At 44.0% G+C, this 19,625-nt stretch overlaps 2 protein-coding genes across 2 annotated transcripts; one reads left to right on the plus strand and one right to left on the minus strand.

Annotated features, from left to right (window-relative positions):
* The first annotated feature begins 155 nt into the window (after positions 1-155).
* LOC120572934 (major centromere autoantigen B-like) lies at positions 156-4,682 on the plus strand. The gene is made up of 4 exons (XM_039822466.1): positions 156-321; positions 1,035-1,258; positions 3,501-3,703; positions 4,350-4,682. The coding sequence occupies exons 2-4, from the start codon at positions 1,205-1,207 to the stop codon at positions 4,567-4,569; spliced, it is 477 nt and encodes a 158-aa protein (XP_039678400.1). The 5' UTR covers positions 156-321; positions 1,035-1,204; the 3' UTR covers positions 4,570-4,682.
* A 3,675-nt stretch (positions 4,683-8,357) lies between these two features.
* On the minus strand, positions 8,358-19,625 carry LOC120572943 (ceramide-1-phosphate transfer protein-like). The gene is made up of 6 exons (XM_039822477.1): positions 19,589-19,625; positions 18,041-18,105; positions 15,269-15,432; positions 13,737-13,908; positions 12,767-12,963; positions 8,358-8,743 (listed from the first exon to the last, which is right to left on the minus strand). The coding sequence occupies exons 1-6, from the start codon at positions 19,623-19,625 to the stop codon at positions 8,515-8,517; spliced, it is 864 nt and encodes a 287-aa protein (XP_039678411.1). The 3' UTR covers positions 8,358-8,514.

Below are 19,625 nucleotides of genomic sequence, written 5' to 3' on the forward strand. Positions count from 1 at the left end.
CCCAGTTCTGATTATTGGGGAGTTGTAACCTCTCTTTCTCTATCTATCTATCTATCTATCTATCTATCTATCTATCTATCTATCTATCTATCTATCTATCTATCTATCTATGCATGCATCTATCTATCTCTATATCTATATATCTTTCTATCCATCTCTCCATCCATCTCTCCGTATCGTGTGACTGCAGGTTATCGTCTCCCAGAGTTGAGTCTGAAAGGCGCGGCCGCGGCCGACCTTCCCTCCGAGAGAAGCCTCCTCTACTCCTCTTCAAGGTCTGCGTGCTGGAGGACTCTCCGACAGACAAGCTGTCTAACAAAGGTAAACCTGTCTGTCTGTCTGTCTGTTCACTCTCAGACAGACAGGCTCTCTAACAAAGGTGAACCTGTCAGTCTCTTCCATCGCGTTTCCTAGCGGCATCTTACCCTTTTTTTACTTTAAATATTTAGTCTTTTTTACTAAAAATATTTTGACTTTTTTGATAACTATATTTAGGTTATTTTTGACTTTAAATATTTTGACTTTTTGACTTTTAAATATTTTGACTTTTTGACTAAAAATATTTTGACTGTTTTACTAAAAATAATTTATCGCACCGTTCTGACGAAAAGAGAGCTGAGCCAGAAGGCAAAGCTCTCGATCTACCGGTCAGTTTTTCGTTCCTACCCTCACCTATGGTCATGAAGGCTGGGTCATGACCGAAAGAACGAGATCCAGGGTACAAGCGGCCGAAATGGGTTTCCTCAGGAGGGTGGCTGGCTAGGGAGGTATTCCAGGCACGTCCAGCTGGGAGGAGGCCAAGATGGACGTAAGATGGATGGATTTTGTCTTTTACTAAAGATATTTTGACTTTTTTACTAAAGATAGTTTGACTTTTTACTAAAATAGTTTGACTTTTTTACTAAAAATAGTTTGACTTTTTTACTAAAAATAGTTTGACTTTCTTACTTTAAATATTGGTGCGTTGTAACCAGATGAAATGGGAGCAGGCAGACCTTGTGCGATTGGTTCAGAAGTTGTATTTGCTGTTCCAGTGTTTCTGAAGTCGCGGGCGCGAGACCTGCCGTGTCCCCGCGGGCTGACGGAGGAGGACTTCCTGTCCCTGCTGCGCTCCAGCTTCCCCCAGCTCGCCGGAGACGACAAAACCTTCGTCATCTTCAAGTCGGACCGCAGCCGCAGACTCCAGAGACTCAAAGTGAAGAAGATGACGCCGGAGAATGTCATCAGGGTCACCAAGTTCCTCTACATCCGACTCAAGGTATATACTTCACGTATTTATTAAGGTAGGAATCAACTCTGAATAGTTCTGCTTGTTGTTAAACTGGACGGGTCCAATAACCTCTGAATAGTTCTACTTGTTGTTAAACTGGACGGGTCCAATAACCTCTGAATAGTTCTACTTGTTACACTGGACGGGTCCAATAACCTCTGAATAGTTCTACTTGTTGTTAAACTGGACGGCTCCATTAACCTCTGAATAGTTCCAATTGTTGTTAAACTGGACGGGTCCAATAACCTCTGAATAGTTCTACTGTGTTGTTAAACTGGACGGGGTCCAATAACCTCTGAATAGTTCTACTTGTTGTTAAACTGACGGGTCCAATAACCTCTGAATAGTTCTACTGGTTGTTACACTGGACGGGTCCAATAACCTCTGAATAGTTCTACTTGTTGTTACACTGGACGTGTCCAATAACCTCTGAATAGTTCCACTTGTTGTTAAACTGGACGGGTCCAATAACCTCTGAATAGTTCCACTTGTTGTTAAACTGGACGGGTCCAATAACCTCTGAATAGTTCCACTTGTTGTTAAACTGGACGGGTCCAATAACCTCTGAATAGTTCTACTTGTTGTTAAACTGGACGGGTCCAATAACCTCTGAATAGTTCTACTTGTTGTTAAACTGGACGGGTCCAATAACCTCTGAATAGTTCTACTTGTTGTTACACTGGACGGGTCCAATAACCTCTGAATAGTTCTACTTGTTGTTAAACTGGACGGGTCCAATAACCTCTGAATAGTTCTACTTGTTGTTACACTGGACGGGTCCAATAACCTCTGAATAGTTCTACTTGTTGTTACACTGGACGGGTCCAATAACCTCTGAATAGTTCCACTTGTTGTTAAACTGGACGGGTCCAATAACCTCTGAATAGTTCTACTTGTTGTTAAACTGGACGGGTCCAATAACCTCTGAATAGTTCTACTTGTTGTTAAACTGGACGGGTCCAATAACCTCTGAATAGTTCTACTTGTTGTTACACTGGACGGGACCAATAAACTCTGAATAGTTCTACTTGTTGTTACAATGGACGGGGCCCAATAACCTCTGAATAGTTCCACTTGTTGTTAAACTGGACGGGTCCAATAACCTCTTAATAGTTCTACTTGTTGTTAAACTGGACGGGTCCAATAACCTCTTAATAGTTCTACTTGTTGTTAAACTGGACGGGTCCAATAACCTCTGTATAGTTCTACTTGTTGTTACACTGGACGGGTCCAATAACCTCTGAATAGTTCTACTTGTTGTTAAACTGGACGGGTCCAATAACCTCTGAGTAGTTCTACTTGTTAAAGTGGACGGGTCCAATAACCTCTGAATAGTTCTACTTGTCGTTAAACTGGACGGGTCCAGTAACCTCTGAATAGTTCTACTGGTTGTTAAACTGGACGGGTCCAATAACCTCTGAGTAGTTCCAGTTGTTGTTAAACTGGACGGGTCCAATAACCTCTGAATAGTTCAAATTGTCGTTAAACTGGACGGGTCCAATAACCTCTGAATAGTTCAAATTGTTGTTAAACTGGACGGGTCCAATAACCTCTGAATAGTTCTACTTGTTGTTAAACTGGACGGGTCCAATAACCTCTGAATAGTTCTACTTGTTGTTAAATTAACGGGTCTATTAGTTCTTTAATTTAACTGGTTTACGACCAATAACCTCTGAATAGTTCAACTTGTTGTTAAACTGGACGGGTCCAATAACCTCTGAATAGTTCTACTTGTTGTTAAACTGGACGGGTCCAATAACCTCTGACTAGTTCCACTTGTTGTTAAACTGGACGGGTCCAATAACCTCTGACTAGTTCTACTTGTTGTTAAATTGCAATGTGAGCGGCATTATGTTGGCAGGATCATTTAAAAGGCAAACGCGACTACATTGTGCGTCTGCCATATTTCTTATACCGTGGTGGCAGAAATTTTGCCGTGGTTCCGCCACTACAAAATCAGCATAGAGGAAACACTGCGAAGGGATTATAAGTAACTGAGGACATTTACTCGTGCGAAGCAAGGTGACTATAGTTTAGACTTTTGGATTTTAGTTTAGTTTGTTTTAAGTTAAGGTTAGTTTGAGTTATTTTTCAGAAAAGTTTCTCTTGTTTTTTTCAGATAAAATGTCTAGGACGGTCCCGAATAAACAGTTAGTCTAAATGTTATATGTGATTTTCAGACTTTCTTTCGTATGAAGTTGTTTTCTTAACAAAACATCAACCCTTCTAGACAGGAGAGGAAGAAGAAGAAGAGGAAGAAGAAGAGGAAGAAGAAGGAGAAGAAGAAGGAGAGGAAGGAGAAAAAGAAGAAGGAGGAGGAGAAGAAGAGGGGGAAGATCTTAACCTTTCATGGAGCACCGATGGCGCCCCGACTGATTCTCTGTCCGCTGCTGCTGAGGGGATAAAAAGTGATAAAACCCGCCGCCATTCAAGGTAATTTATCAAGTTACTGTCTGCATAAAGAGTACTTTTACTTTTGGTTCTTCAAGTATATTTTTAGGCTGCCGCTTTTGTACTTTTACTTTCACTGGCAGTTACAGCGTTCATGCTCAATACGGGACCAATGTTTTTGTTTTGTTTTTATGACTTTTTGACTTGAAATATTTTGAATTTTTTACTTGAAATACTTTTGACTCTTTTGCTTGAAATATTTTGACTTTTTTACTTGAAATATTTTGACTTTTTTACTTGAAATATTTAGTCTTTTTTTACTTGAAATATTTTGACTTTTACTTGAAATATTTTGAATTTTTAACTTGAAAAATTTTTGACTCTTTAGCTTGAAATATTTAGACTTTTTTACTTGAAATATTTAGACTTTTTAACTTGAAATATTTTGACTTTTTAACTTGAAATATGTTTGACTTTTTACTTGAAATATTTTGACTTTTTGACTTGAAATATTTTGACTTTTTGACTTGAAATATTTTTGACTTTTTGACTTGAAATATTTTTGACTTTTTGACTTGAAATATTTTGACTTTTTGACTTGAAATATTTTATATACTTTTTTTCTAAAGATATTTTCATTTCATTTACATGGTCAACATGAATAACTTATGTTTCTGCTCCACATCAGCGCTGTTCAGCAGGACGCGGAGACGGAGGACGCCGAGGACCGGCTGGACTCTGACGGAGACGAGGCGTTGGACGGAGACGACGACGACGACGACTGGAAACCCGACAGCGAAGCCGAGCCGCGGACGTCGAAGCCGCCGCTGCCGGCACCGCGCAGGAAGCGCCGGGCCGGCCACCCGTGTGGCGTGGAGGGGAAGCTGATCGAGCGCAAAACGGCGTAAAGTCTGCGGCGTTTGGTACCGGCTGACGGGCAGTCTGATCAAACACGCGTGGAGCCACGCCGAGGACTCTCCCTCGCCGCCGCACGTCTGCGCCGTGTGCGGCGAGAATTTCGACTCGCCGGAAGCCCTAAAGGGACACCTCAAGACGTACCAGAAGACCCACGAGTGCTCGTACTGTTCCAAGGCGTTCTTCACCCTCACGGGCCTCCAGTACCACGTCACGCGCCACACGGGCGACCGGCCGTTCAAGTGCGACGTGTGCGGGAAAACCTTCCCGCGCCTGTCGAGCCTGAGCATCCACCGCTGGGTCCACGTGGACGACAAGCCGCACAAGTGCGAGCTGTGCCCGAGAGCGTTCGGTTTGAAAGCGCAGCTCCGGGCGCACGTCCGCTCGCACGCCAGGCGAGACAAGTACCAGTGCAACGTTTGCGGCAAGTTCCTAACCGACCTGCGGTCCCTGTCGCGCCACAAGACGGTGCACTCGGGCGAACGGCGCCACGGCTGCGAGGTCTGCGGCAAGCGCTTCAAGCTCGCCAACGCGCTCAAGTCGCACCAGCTGACGCACACGGAGCGCGAGCGCCCGTTCCTCTGCCACATCTGCTGCAACACGTTCACCACCAACTGCACGCTCAACGCCCACTTCCGGCGCATGCACTGCAGCGAGCGCCCGTTCCCGTGCGCCGTTTGCGGCAAGGGCTTCATATCCAACGGCGAGCGCAAAGCGCACATGCGCACGCACACGGGCGAAGCGCCGTACGGCTGCTCCGAGTGCGGCCGCTTCTTCAAGCGCAAGAGCCACCTGAACAACCACGTGCGGAGCCATTTGGGCATCAAGCGCTACATGTGCGCCGTGTGCGGCAAGGCGTGCTCGCGCCAGGAGCACCTGACCGTGCACATGCGGACGCACAATGGGGAGAGACCGTACCAGTGCGCGCTCTGCGACAAGGCCTTCACGCAGAGCCACTGTCTGAAAACGCACATGAAGAGCCACCAGGAGGGCAACGGCGGCGAGGGAGACGAGCCGTTCCTGAACGCATCGGCGCCCTGAGAGGGTCGTCCTGCAGCGGCAGCAAAAAACTGTCCTGTCCTGTTTAGTAGTGTCCTGAGGACTGTCCCGGGACAGACAGACAACGTTTTTGACACTTTGTGTGACGAAAACATTGAAAAAAGGTGTGAAAACATTGAAAAAAGTGACGAAAACATTGAAAAAAGTGACAAACATTGAAAAAAGTGACGAAAACATTGAAAAAAGTGACAAACATTGAAAAAAGTGACGAAAACATTGAAAAAGTGACGAAAAACATTGAAAAAAGTGACTAAAACATTGAAAAAAGTGACAAAACATTGAAAAAAGTGACCAAACATTTTAAAAAGTGACGAAAACATTGAAAAAAGTGACAAACATTGAAAAAAGTGACAAACATTTTAGAAAGTGACAAAAACATTTTAAAAAGTGACAAACATTGAAAAAGTGACAAACATTGAAAAAAGTGACGAAAACATTTTAAAAAGTGACAAACATTGAAAAAAGTGACAAAAATTTTAGAAAAAAAAAAAAAAAAAAAAAAAGAAAGTGAGATAAAATGAAAAAAAATATTAAATTTTTATATGTAATTATTTTTTTTTTAAATGAAGATATTAAAAATAGTTAATAAATTAAATAAAAAAATTATAAAATTTTTTTAAAGTGACAAACGTCAGGTTAGGGTTAGTCTGGTCTGGACAGTCATGGGAGTCACAGGACAGTGTCTGACTGTCCCGGGACACTCCTCAGGACACTACTAACAGGACAGGACAACCACGTGCGGAGCCACTTGGGCATCAAACGCTACGTGTGCGCCGTGTGTGCGGCAAGGCGTGCTCGCGCCAGGAGCACCTGACCGTGCACATGCGGACGGGGAGAGACCGTACCAGTGCGCGCTCTGCGACGAGGCCTTCACACAGAACCACTGTCTGAAAACGCACACGAGGAGCCACGGGGGGGGGGGAGACGAGACGTTCCTGAACGCATCTGCGCCCTGAGAGGCTCGTCCTGCTGCGGCAGCGGCAGCAAAAAACTGTCCTGTCCTGTTTAGGAGTGTCAGTCAAGACACTGCCCTGTACGCTGTCCTGTGACTCCATGACTGTTCCGGGACAGTCAGACACTGTCCTGTGACTCCCATGACTGTCCCGGGACAGTCAGACACTGTCCTGTGCCTCCCAGACACTGTCCTGTGACTCCCATGACTGTCCTGTGCCTCCCAGACACTGTCCTGTGACTCCCATGACTGTCCTGTGCCTCCCAGACACTGTCCTGTGACTCCCATGACTGTCCTGTGACTCCTAGACACTGTCCTGTGAATTCATGACTGTCCCGGGACAGTCAGACACTGTCCTGTGACTCCCAGACACTGTCCTGTGACTCCCATGACTGTCCTGGGACTCCTAGACACTGTCCTGTGAATTCATGACTGTCCCGGGACAGTCAGACACTGTCCCGGGACAGTCAGACACTGTCCTGTGACTCCCAGACACTGTCCTGTGACTTTTAATACTACCAACAGGACAGGAAAGTTTTTTTTGCTGCCACTGCTTCTCTCGTGCTGTCTGGAGAGTCCTGTCGGCGAAGGTGATTTTAAATATTTGTGTCCCGTTATTGTTTAGGCAGCATTTAACATTTGAGAAATTCAGTTGGTTTTGTTAGGTAAAAAATGTTTTTGTAAAAAAAAAAAAAAGCCATCCAGATAAAGAAGTGGAACTTAAGTATCGTTCTGGTGTTGGTCCGGCTTTTAGATAGAAAATAAATTTACCAAACTGTCACTTTTGTCGAATTTTTTTTCAATTTTGTTTCCATTTTTTTCCGTAATTTTATCAATTTTTTTTTTTTTTTTCAAAATGTTATAAAATTTTAAAAAGTGAACTGACCACTTATTTGCCTTGTGAAGAGCCACGTAGGGAACCATCCACGTTATTTTAATTTTTTTGGACAATTTGGTTGAAAGAAAAAAACCAAAATTTCTGAAATTCAAACATTTGTAAAATGGGTTTAAAGTGATGGTTGGGAGTCATTTCACCCTAGGGTGACCTCGAGCCAAACACCCCCACCCAGAAGCCTTTTTCTCCCCCTTGTTATAACGTTGGTCGAGTTAGCTGTTAGCTGTTAGCGTTATCAGCTGAAGAACACGAATATCCCACGTGGTCCTGAATGCAGCATATGGTGCCTTACAGTGCATGTTTCCCTCCAGTATTTAGTGCATATATCCTGCTTTTATTCTTTTTTAAACTGCTGATGTATTGTGCTTGTACATGTATTACTTGTACATGTATTACTTGTACTTGTACATGTATTACTTGTTGTACTTGACTGTAAACATGTTCTGCTGTTTGTGAGACCAAAATAAAGAAATAAAGTCCGTTGTGTGTGAAGTATTTCCCCGGTCATGAAGTTCCTGAGGACGTTTGGAAAGTAACAGAGTACATTTACTCCAGTAGAGATTTGAGGTATTTGTACTTTAATAGAGTATTTTCTTTTCACAACTTCTTTGTGTGTGTGTGTGTGTGTGTGTGTGTGTGTGTGTGTGTGTGTGTGTGTGTGTGTGTGTGTGTGTGTGTGTGTGTGTGTGTGTGTGTGTGTGTGTGTGTGTGTGTGTGTGTGTGTGTGTGTGTGTGTGTGTACACTGTAGCTGTTGTTACTTAGTATGTGTAACTTGTTGTATTTACTTTCTTGTTTGTGTGTGTGTGTGTACTGTCAGTACTGTGTGTGTGTTGTCAGTACTGTGTGTGTGTACTGTCAGTACTGTGTGTGTGTGTGTACTGTGTGTGTACTGTCAGTACTGTGTGTGTGTGTACTGTCAGTACTGTGAGAGTGAGTATTTTGTGTGTCAGAAAGTCTTTTATTTTGAAGCTCTGTACGACAGGAAGTCTCTTTCTTTGTACGTACAGTCTGGGCGAGGATCCGCGGTGCGTTCAGGGCAGCTCCAGCATGCCGTGTTCGGCGAGGATCCGCTGCGTCTGCGCGTGCACGAGCTCCAGAGCGTGGATGATGGCGTGCAGCACGGGCGCCGCGTCGCGCTGCCTCTCCACGCAGACCAGCTGCAGGAAGAAGCCTCGGTCCGGCAGCGCCAGGAACACAAACTCCGCCGCCTGGCGCAGCACCCAGGGGTGGTGGGGCGCCAACGCCACCCTGTAGGCGGTCCTGAGGGGGGGGGGGGGCAATTAGCGTGACATCATTAACCTGGGACTGCTTAGTTTTTAATGGAACAAACGCTGGAAAAAGGCGACAAAAAACTCAAAAACTAAGCAACAAAAATGATGGAAAAAGCCAAAACATAGATGTTGTCCCGGCAACTTTTTGTTTTTCTGGGTCAAAATTTGAAATTAAAAACTTTTTTATCAACGTTTTGGTCGTCTTTTTCGATACTTTTGAAGTTTTTCCCAAATTTTTTTTGTCACTTTTTTTCAAAATGTTTGTCACTTTTTGACATTTGTGTCTAAAACACCCAAATTCAATGAAAGTGGTGGCGGGCGGTTAGCGTGACATCATCAACCTGGGACCTGTTGTTGTGTTTATCAACGTTTTTGTCGACTTTTTTTTTTTGAGTCTTTTGAAGTTTTTGTGGGTTTTTTCCCAAATTTTGTGTCACTTTTTTCAAAGTGTTTGTCACTTTTTGACTTTTTTGACGCTTGTGTCACTTTTTTGACACTTGTGTCACTTTATTTTGACATTTGTCACTTTTTTCCAAAATGTTTGTCACTTCTTAGACATTTGTGTCACTTTTTAGACGTTTGTGTCATTTTTTAGACATTTGTGTCACTTTTTAGACGTTTGTGTCATTTTTTAGACATTTGTGTCACTTTTTTCATTTGTGTCACTTTTTTCCAAAATGTTTGTCACTTCTTAGACATTTGTGACACTTTGTTTCAAAGTTCTTTTATCAATAGTTTTTTCTTCAAATGCCATGAAATTGACTAAAACACCCAAATTCAATGAAAGTGGTGGCGGGCGGTTAGCGTGACATCATCAACCTGGGACCTGTTGTGTGTATGAACGTTTTGGTCGTCTTTTTCGATACTTTTGTGGCTTTCCACGTTTTTGTCACTTTTTCTTTACGTTTGTCGACTTTTTCTCAGTCTTTTTGAAGTTTTATCACTGCCATCAACCTGGGACCTGTTGTTAGTTTTAACGGGACAAAAAAATCGAAAACAAGGTGACAAAAACAATGGAAAAACCCCAAATATAGATGTCGTCCCGGCAACCGTCAGCTTTTAGTTTTTCTGAGTCAAGATTTTAAATGAAAAAAACCTTTTTATCAACGTTTTGGTCGTCTTTTTCGATAGTTTCGTGGCTTTCCCCGACGTTTTTGTCACTTTTTTCAACGTTTGTCGACTTTTTTTTTGAGTCTTTTGAATTTTTTGTGGGTTTTTTCCCAACATTTGTGTCCCTTTTTTGACATTTGTGTCACTTTTATTTAAATTTGTCATTTTTTTCTAAATGTTTGTCACTTTTTTCATTTGTCATTTTTTTGACACGTGTCACTTTTTGGCTTTTGTCACTTTTTTTCTAAATGTTTGTCACTTCTTAGACATTTGTGTCACTTCTTTGACATTTGTGTCACTTTGTTTCAAAGTTCTTTTATCAATAGTGTTTTTCTTCAAATGCCATGAAATTGATTCAAACACCCAAATTGAATGAAAGTGGTGGCGGGCGGTTAGCGTGACCTCATCAACCTGGGACCTCTTGTTAGTTTTTACGGGACAAAAGCAAAGGAAAAACCCCATGGATAGATGTCTACCCGCAATTTTTTTTTTTGCATAAACGTCTCAGCGCGTGCTAGTAGCGCGTGCACAGCGAGAATAACCACGCCTTGACACACCACAAAAACGGCACGGCCTGGGCCACCGGCCGACGCTCTGCCGCGTCTGGGGTCTTAACCCTCGGCCTGTTCGAGAAGCTGTTACCCCGAGCGCCTGGGTAGCTCACCTGGTAGAGCGCGCGCCCGTATATAGAGGTTTACTCTTCGACTCCGACCTGCAGCCCGTTGCTGCATGTCATCCCCCCGCCCTCTCTCTCTCCCCTCTCTCTCTCTCTCCCCTTTCAAGTCTAAGCTGTCCTCTACAAATAAAGGCCTAAAATACCCAAAAAATAATCTTGCCCTAACCCCTCCCCCCGGCGCTCTCCCTGCTGTTTCCGGGCCCAAACTTGTCACTTTTTGACATTTGTGTCACTTTGTTGACATTTGTGTCACTTGTTTTGACATTTGTGTCACTTTGACATTTGTGTCACTTTATTGACATTTGTGTCACTTGTTTTGACATTTGTGTCACTTTGACATTTGTGTCACTTTATTGACATTTGTGTCACTTGTTTTGACATTTGTGTCACTTTGACATTTGTGTCACTTGTTTTGGCATTTGTGTCACTTGTTTTGACATTTGTGTCACTTTAACATTTGTGTCACTTTATTGACATTTGTTTCACTTTATTGAAATTTGTGTCACTTCTTTTGACATTTGTGTCACCTTTTTTATTGACATTTATGTCACTTGTTTTGACATTTGTGTCACTTGTTTTGACATTTGTGTCAATTTATTGACATTTGTGTCACTTGTTTTGGCATTTGTGTCACTTGTTTTGGCATTTGTGTCAATTTATTGACATTTGTGTCACTTGTTTTGACATTTGTGTCACTTTATTGACATTTGTGTCACTTTATTGACATTTGTGTCACTTGTTTTGGCATTTGTGTCACTTGTTTTGACATTTGTGTCACTTTAACATTTGTGTCACTTCTTTGACATTTGTGGTTTTAGGTTTACTCTTGACCACCTGCTAGCCCGTTGCTGCATTGTCATCCCCGCCTCTCTGTTCCTCTCTCTCTCTCCCCTTTTCAAGTCCTAGCTGTCCTCTACAAATAGATGCCTCAATACCCAAAAATAATTTTGCCCTACCCCTCCGGCACTCTCCTTGTTTCGACCCAAACTTCAATCACTTGTTTGACATTTGTGTCACTTTGTTGACATTTGTGTCACTTGTTTTGACATTTGTGTCACTTGTTTTGACATTTGTGTTACTTGTTTTGACATTTGTGTCACTTGTTTTGGCATTTGTGTCACTTTATTGACATTTGTGTCACTTTATTGACATTTGTGTCACTTGTTTTGGCATTTGTGTCACTTTATTGACATTTGTGTCACTTGTTTTGGCATTTGTGTCACTTTATTGACATTTGTGTCACTTGTTTTGGCATTTGTGTCATTTGTTTTCGCATTTGTGTCAATTTATTGACATTTGTGTCACTTGTTTTGGCATTTGTGTCACTTGTTTTGGCATTTGTGTCAATTTATTGACATTTGTGTCACTTGTTTTGACATTTGTGTCACTTTATTGACATTTGTGTCACTTGTTTTGGCATTTGTGTCACTTGTTTTGACATTTGTGTCACTTTATTGACATTTGTGTCACTTGTTTTGGCATTTGTGTCACTTGTTTTGACATTTGTGTCACTTTATTGACATTTGTGTCACTTTATTGACATTTGTGTCACTTTATTGACATTTGTGTCACTTTAACATTTGTGTTACTTGTTTTGACATTTGTGTCACTTGTTTTGACATTTGTGTCACTTTTTTGACATTTGTTTCACTTTATTGACATTTGTGTTACTTGTTTTGACATTTGTGTCACTTGTTTTGACATTTGTGTCACTTTATTGACATTTGTGTCACTTTATTGACATTTGTGTCACTTTATTGACATTTGTTTCACTTTAACATTTGTGTTACTTGTTTTGACATTTGTGTCACTTGCTTTGACATTTGTGTCACTTGCTTTGACATTTGTGTCACTTTATTGACATTTGTGTCACTTGTTTTTACATTTGTGTCACTTGTTTTTACATTTGTGTCACTTTATTGACATTTGTGTCACTTGTTTTTACATTTGTGACACTTCTTTTTAATTTTTTTTTGACATTTGTGTCATGCTCAATTGGTAGAGCGGGCGCACATATGTAGAGGTTTATTCCTCGATGCAGAAGGTCCATGGTTCGAGTCCGACCTGTGACGGTTTCCTGCATGTCTCTCCCCTTTCATATCTCCGCTGTCCTATCCATTCAAGGCCTAAAATTCCCCAAAAATAATCTTGCCCTAACCCTAACTCCCCGACGCTCTCCCTGCTGTGTCGGGGTTCTAACCCCCGGCTTGTTAGAGTAGTCGTTACCTGCTGAGCTCTCCAGGCGTCTTGTATCGTCCGTGGGCGTCCGGGCCTTCAGCCAAACCCTCCAGCATGAGCTTCAGCCACAGCAGCGAGCGGTGCAGCCGCAGCAGAGTCCTGCAGCCAGAATCAGTCCGCCAAGAGAAGTTAACCAGGCCGTCTTTGAGCTCCGCCTCCACCATGGAGCGCACCGAACGGTACGCCTATAGAGGGAGGGGGGGATGGAGGGAGAGAGAGAGAGACAGAGGGAGAGAGAGAGAGGGGGGAGGGAGGGAGAGGAGGGAGGGAGAGAGGGGGGAGGGAGGGGGAGAGGGAGAGAGACAGAGGGGAGAGAGAGAGAGGGACAGAGAGAGACAGAGGGGAGAGAGACAGAGGGAGAGAGAGGGACAGAGAGAGACAGAGAGGGACAGAGAGAGAGGGACAGAGAGAGACAGAGAGGGAAGAGAGAGAGAGAGGGACAGAGAGAGGGAAGAGAGAGAGGGAACAGAGAGGGAACAGAGACAGAGAGAGGGAACAGAGAGGGAACAGAGACAGAGAGAGGGAACAGAGAGGGAACAGAGAGAGAGAGAGAGGGACAGAGAGAGAGAGGGAACAGAGAGGGAACAGAGAGAGAGAGAGGGAAGAGAGAGGGAGAGAGAGAGAGGGAGAGAGAGAGAGACAGGGAGAGAGACAGAGGGAATGAGAGAGAGACAGAGGGAGAGAGAGAGAGACAGAGACAGGGAGAGAGACAGAGGGAATGAGAGAGAGACAGAGACAGGGAGAGAGACAGAGGGAATGAGAGAGAGACAGAGGGAGAGAGAGGGAACGAAAAAGAAATCAGCGGGTAATTCATTAAATTCGGTTGTGTTTTGTTCGCACTCACCTGCTCTGTAGTCCAAACGTTGCCGTGTGTGTGTGTGTGTGTGTGTGTCTCTTCATGTGTCTCTTCATGTTGTGTGTGTGTGTGTCCGTCCGTGTTTTTTTTCGCGACACTCACCCCGCTCCGTAGTCCAAACGACGCCGGCGTTTGTAGTCCCGAGCGGCCAGACGGACTGCGTTTCCCATGAGCCTCTGCGGCTCGTTTGAGGGACAGCTCTCGTATCAGAACGACCTTCTCCTTCACCTTCTGGGAGAAGAAGCCCACCATGGTCCCGAGAGACTCCATGAAACTGGAACAGAGATTTCACCCGACAAACGTCAGACCAACCTGTCCCAGTCTTTACCAGGGGTGGTCTTAAAGTGCCCATATTGTGAAAAAAACACTTTTTTCTAGGATTTGGGGAGTTATTTTGTGTCTCTGGTGCTTCCACACGCATACAAACTTTGAATAAATCCATCCATGGTGTTCTGAGTGAGATCTGGTTTCTGAATGTGTCCTGCCTTCAGTCTCCGGGTGAGCTGGTCAAAATCTGCACGGCTTTCTACGTCACTAGCCGGAACGAGCTGGCTAACCGCAACCGTTAGCTCGTAGCGCATGATAACGCTAACGCTAGCATGCTACCTCGTTCTCAATAGCAAAGCACCGCTACAACACACACAAGTTCACCATAATCTCCAAAAGAACTACTTCCATGTGCGTCCTGGTTTAGAAGAAGTCTCCCAGCTGATCCTGCCTTGGAACTGACTGAAGTCGGAGAAACAGCCTTTCTTTTACTGTCTATGGAGCTAGCTAGCTGACATGAGCTACGATCTGAGCTACTGAGCATGTGCGAGTGCAATCAAAGATAGTACAGAAGAAGAAAAGAGGTCTCACTCTGTAGCTAAAACAGAGACCTGAACACAGGGTGAAAAGAGGAGCTGCAGCAGTGAGAGAGAGCTGTGCACTACAACTAAAATATGGTGCTTTTTGAAAATTAAACCATGTAAACCTATTCTGGTACAACCTCAAAATACATTTATGGACCTGAAAATGAGCATAATATGGGCGCTTAAATTTTTTAACGTTAGCGTGTCCGGCTAACTGGCTAACTAACTGGCTAACTACCTAGTAACACGGTAACGCGGCCGCAACAAACAATTATTTTGTAGATTAATTGATTCGTCACTTGCAGTGTTGTACTGTAGTAAAGTACAAATACTTGGTTACTGTACTTTTTACAATTTTTACGTATCTTTAGTTTATTTACTATGAAAACTTTCACTTTCACTTATACATTTCGTACATGAAATAGAAGATATTCCCCCTGCTCTGGCATTTCTCCCCTCTCATTCCCCCTGCTCTGGCGTTTCCCCTCTCATTCCCCCTGCTCTGGTCCCCCCTCATCTTCCTGCTCTGGCATTCTCCCCTCTCCTTCCCCTGCTCTGGCATTTTCTCCCCTCATTCCCCCTGCTCTGCCTCCCTTTCTCATTCCCCCTGCTCTGGCATTTCTCCCCTCTCATTCCCCCTGCTCTGGCATTTCTCCCCTCTCATTCCCCCTGCTCTCCTTTAAGAATAAAGCTGATCCTCTCATTCCCCCTGCTCTCCTTTAAGAATAAAGCTGATCCTCTCATTCCCCCTGCTCTCCTTTAAGAATAGGGTAGTTCCTGTACTTGAGCAGCTGATCCCAGCTCTGCAGGTACGGCTCCAGCAGGATGTCGTCGGCGTCCGCCCGGCTGGACTTTAAATACCGCAGCAGACGCCAGGCCTGAAACGATTGGCCGGGACACTCCTTTATGAGGGGCGGGGCTTCGTCATGGACCAATGGAGGCGCAGGCTGAAAGAAAAAAAAAAGAAAAACCCAACACATTATGTATATATTGGTTTTTCAATTAGCTACTTGCTGTTTCAACCAACGTAGTCTGACATAAACACACATAATGGGCCCTAGTTTGTCGTTCTGAGCCCAAGGCGTGAAGCGCCTGGCGCAGGTGCGTTTAGGGTGTGTAGGAATCCACTTTTGCTAGTTTGACGGCGGTAAAAAGGGTCCGTGTGCCGGGCGCCTGGTCCTAAAGGGTTGTACTTAGTGTCTTCATTAATCAGAGGTGTGTTTTGGGCGTAACATGCAATCAACCAATCAGAGATCATCTCCCATTCCCTTTAAAAGCCAGGCGCGTTTGGACCTCGGAGCATTGCTGTTATGATGGAGGATTTGCACCGTAATATTTTTATTTGTAATCTTCTGCATGTTTGTGTGTGTGAGCTGCTGTGTGTCCCTGTGTGTGTAACAAGCATAGTGTGCGCGCTGTGTGTGTAACAAGTATAGTGTTTGCGCGCTGTGCACGAGCCTATAGGAGCATTTTACTAATGTGCTGTTAAAATAACAATGAAATGCTGCGTTATTGACTTTAGACCAGGTTTTTGTTGGTCAATGGTGCCATCACTTCCCGCTGCCTCAAGATAGCAATACTCCCAGAATGCATCTGAACACACCTCCCTGTAAGACCAGCACGCCCAGAATGCACCTGAACACACCTCCCAGCACGCCCATGGGCCACAGGTGCAGGTGCATTTGCTATTTAAACGACGTGGGCGCTGGACGGGAAATTGACAACTGCGTCGGTCTTAAACTAGCAAAGACACTTGCATCGGTTGCAAGACAGACAGACAGACAGACAGACACACTAAGAGAGAGACACACACTGACACACTAGGTGTTGTGGCAAAATATGATAAATCTGGATTTTAATTGAATTATGGGGACATATACGACGTGTATCAATGTGATATAGATAGATGTCAATGTGTCTGCCTGGTGGGAGTCACAGACTTTCTCTGTCTTAGTGCTGCCTTCCTCACTGCTACACATAGACTCTCCCCCCTCGTGCAGTCCTCAGTAGAAGCTGTACAGCCGCGACAGCTACGGATGGCTCGCCACTGTAGCCGCGACAGCTACGGATGGCTCGCCACTGTATAGCTGCGACAGCTACGGATGGCTCGCCACTGTACAGCCGCGACAGCTACGGATGGCTCGCCACTGTACAACCGCGACAGCTACGGATGGCTCGCCACTGTACAGCCGCGACAGCTACGGATGGCTCGCCACTGTATAGCCAGCCGCGACAGCTACGGATGGCTCGCCACTGTATAGCCAGCCGCGACAGCTACGGATGGCTCGCCACTGTATAGCCAGCCGCGACAGCTACGGATGGCTCGCCACTGTATAGCCAGCCGCGACAGCTACGGATGGCTCGCCACTGTATAGCCAGCCGCGACAGCTACGGATGGCTCGCCACTGTATAGCCGCGACAGCTACGTATGGCTTGCCACTGTATAGCCGCGACAGCTACGGATGGCTCGCCACTGTATAGCCGCGACAGCTACGGATGGCTCGCCACTGTATAGCCGCAACAGCTACGGATGGCTCGCCACTGTATAGTTGCAAAAGCTACGGATGGCTCGCCACTGTATAGCCGCAACAGCTACGGATGGCTCGCCACTGTATAGCCGTGACAGCTACGGATGGCTCGCCACTGTATAGCCGCAACAGCTACGGATGGCTCGCCACTGTATAGTTGCAAAAGCTACGGATGGCTCGCCACTGTATAGTTGCAAAAGCTACGGATGGCTCGCCACTGTATAGCCGCAACAGCTACGGATGGCTCGCCACTGTATAGCTGCAAACAGCTACGGATGGCTCGCCACAGTATAGCCGCAACAGCTACGGATGGCTCGCCACTGTATAGCTGCAAAAGCTACGGCAGGCAGCACGCCAAACGCCTTAAGCGTAGGCATTCAAAATGCAAGATCAGCTAAATGATTTCATCTAGTGGAAAATCCCCAAAAGAGGTGGTTTACACGCATGATCTGAAGGTGATCATTGCAGCGCTCCTCAGGAGGAGGGTCTCTCTTTTGGATGATATAAGGCGAAGTTAGACAGAGGAATCTTTAGCAAGCTTACCGGTACTTGCTCGGGGTTTTTCTGCGTTATTTTTCGTGCACATTAAAACTTCTTTTTCACATCTGACCCTAATCCTGCGTGGAGTATCTGAGACCTCGTTTGGGGACTTTTTCAAACTTTGAAGAGAACTTGAAGATTGACAAAGTGCAGCTGGCGATAAGGTCCACGCCTATACATCTGGCTTTGAACCACGGACCTATATTTTGTTTCAATATAAGACAGAGACACACATACACACACACACACACACACACACATACACACACAGACACACTAAGAGAGACACACACATACACACATACACACTAAGGGAGAAACATACACACACAGAGACAGACACACACACGCGCAGACAGACACAATACCAAACTTAAAACAAATTTGTGTATTTCATATTCGAGATTTCTTTCCTCACATTTGTCATTTCGTCCGTGGTAGTTTGAGGGTTGCAGTGCATGATGGGAGAAAGGCGCTACGGTCTTACCGTTTGGGGGTGGACCTCCAAACATGGCTGCCAGGCGCTGCCACATTCTCTGAGTCCGCTCTGAGCTGAGGAGACACACACAAGACAGAGAAACAGAGCATGAGGTTATTTTAAAGAAAAGCAAAAAAAAAAAAAAAAAAAAAAAAACACCAAAAAAAAAAAACACACTTTCCTTTCTCTTTTTGTAAAAAAAAATTTTTTAAGTCAGCAAAAACTCTTTTTGTTTTTTTTTTTGTTTTTTTTTTTGTGTTTTTTTGTGTTTTTGTTTTTTTTTTTTTTTTTTTTTTCTTTTTTTTTTTTTTTTCTTTTTTTTGTGTTTTTTTTTTGTTTTTTTTTTTTTTTGTTTTTTTTTTTTTTTTTTTTGGGCTTTTTTTTTTTTTGTCCTTTTTTTTTTTTGTTTTTTTTTTTTTTTGTCCTGGTCTGGCTTGTTTTTTTTTTCGCTTTTTTTTTTTTTCTGCTGGTTGTCTCCCACAGAAAACACACATCTCAGGGATCTAACTTCGCCCTTCCCGTTTTCTTGGCTTGTTTTAGATAACCACACACACCCCACACACACACACACACACACATTCCACACACACACACACACACACACACACACACACACACACACACACAGACGCACACACACACACACACACAACCACCCCCCTTCCCCCACACACACACACACACACACACACTTAGAGACACACACACACACACACACACACTCCAGACACACACACACACACACACACTCCAGACACACACACACACACACACACGCATTATACACACACACAGACGATTGCAAACACACAAAACACACAAACACATAGACCAAAACAAAAAACATCTCATGGTCATATGTGTTGCCCTTCTCCGCCTCAGGGGTCTCATTTATAGCATCCTTACCAAGTGTACTTGCTCAAACTCCAAAATTGGCGCATACTCGAAAAAGCCAGATTTCTAAAACCGCACGCACACACCTGTAAGCAATGTTCTTTAAAACCACACATTACCTACAGGTGTGCCAGCTTTTTTTCCCTTTGCATACCTTTTAACCATAAATAACAACGCAGCCCTCGCGGAATGCTGATCAGTACGTTAATCACCCTGGCAGTTGTTGGCTAATCAATCATGATGACTGGCGGAGAAAAGCAAAAACTTCTCAGATGTTCAGGAATTGCTACAATTGGAATTATACTCGCTTGTTGTTGCACAGTGTAGCAACCCCTGGACGGGAATATATTAATAATTAGTTACGTCTACACAGGAGATAGAGTATAGAATATTATATTAAAAACAATTACTAGAGATTAATGGTTTTTTTTTAAAATTTTATAAAAAACCAGTTTAGTACCAAACCACTTTAGGTAGTTGTTTAGGATAAGTATATATTAATAATTAGGTTCGCTCTTACAGACGGTAGGATAAGATTTAACAGAATATGTATTATAATCAAACAAGTAGTGTAAGTTGAAGATTAATATATTAGTGTTAAAGTATTGTTCGACCCTGAGTTTTTTTGTGGAGCCAACATGTCGCTCACGCGGTGAGTCTCACGAGCCAGAAGAGCTCTTAAGAGGAGTAGAGCCAACAT

Source organism: Perca fluviatilis, chromosome 14 (assembly GCF_010015445.1).
Source record: "Perca fluviatilis chromosome 14, GENO_Pfluv_1.0, whole genome shotgun sequence".
In the NCBI taxonomy this organism is placed as follows: Eukaryota; Metazoa; Chordata; class Actinopteri; order Perciformes; family Percidae; genus Perca; species Perca fluviatilis.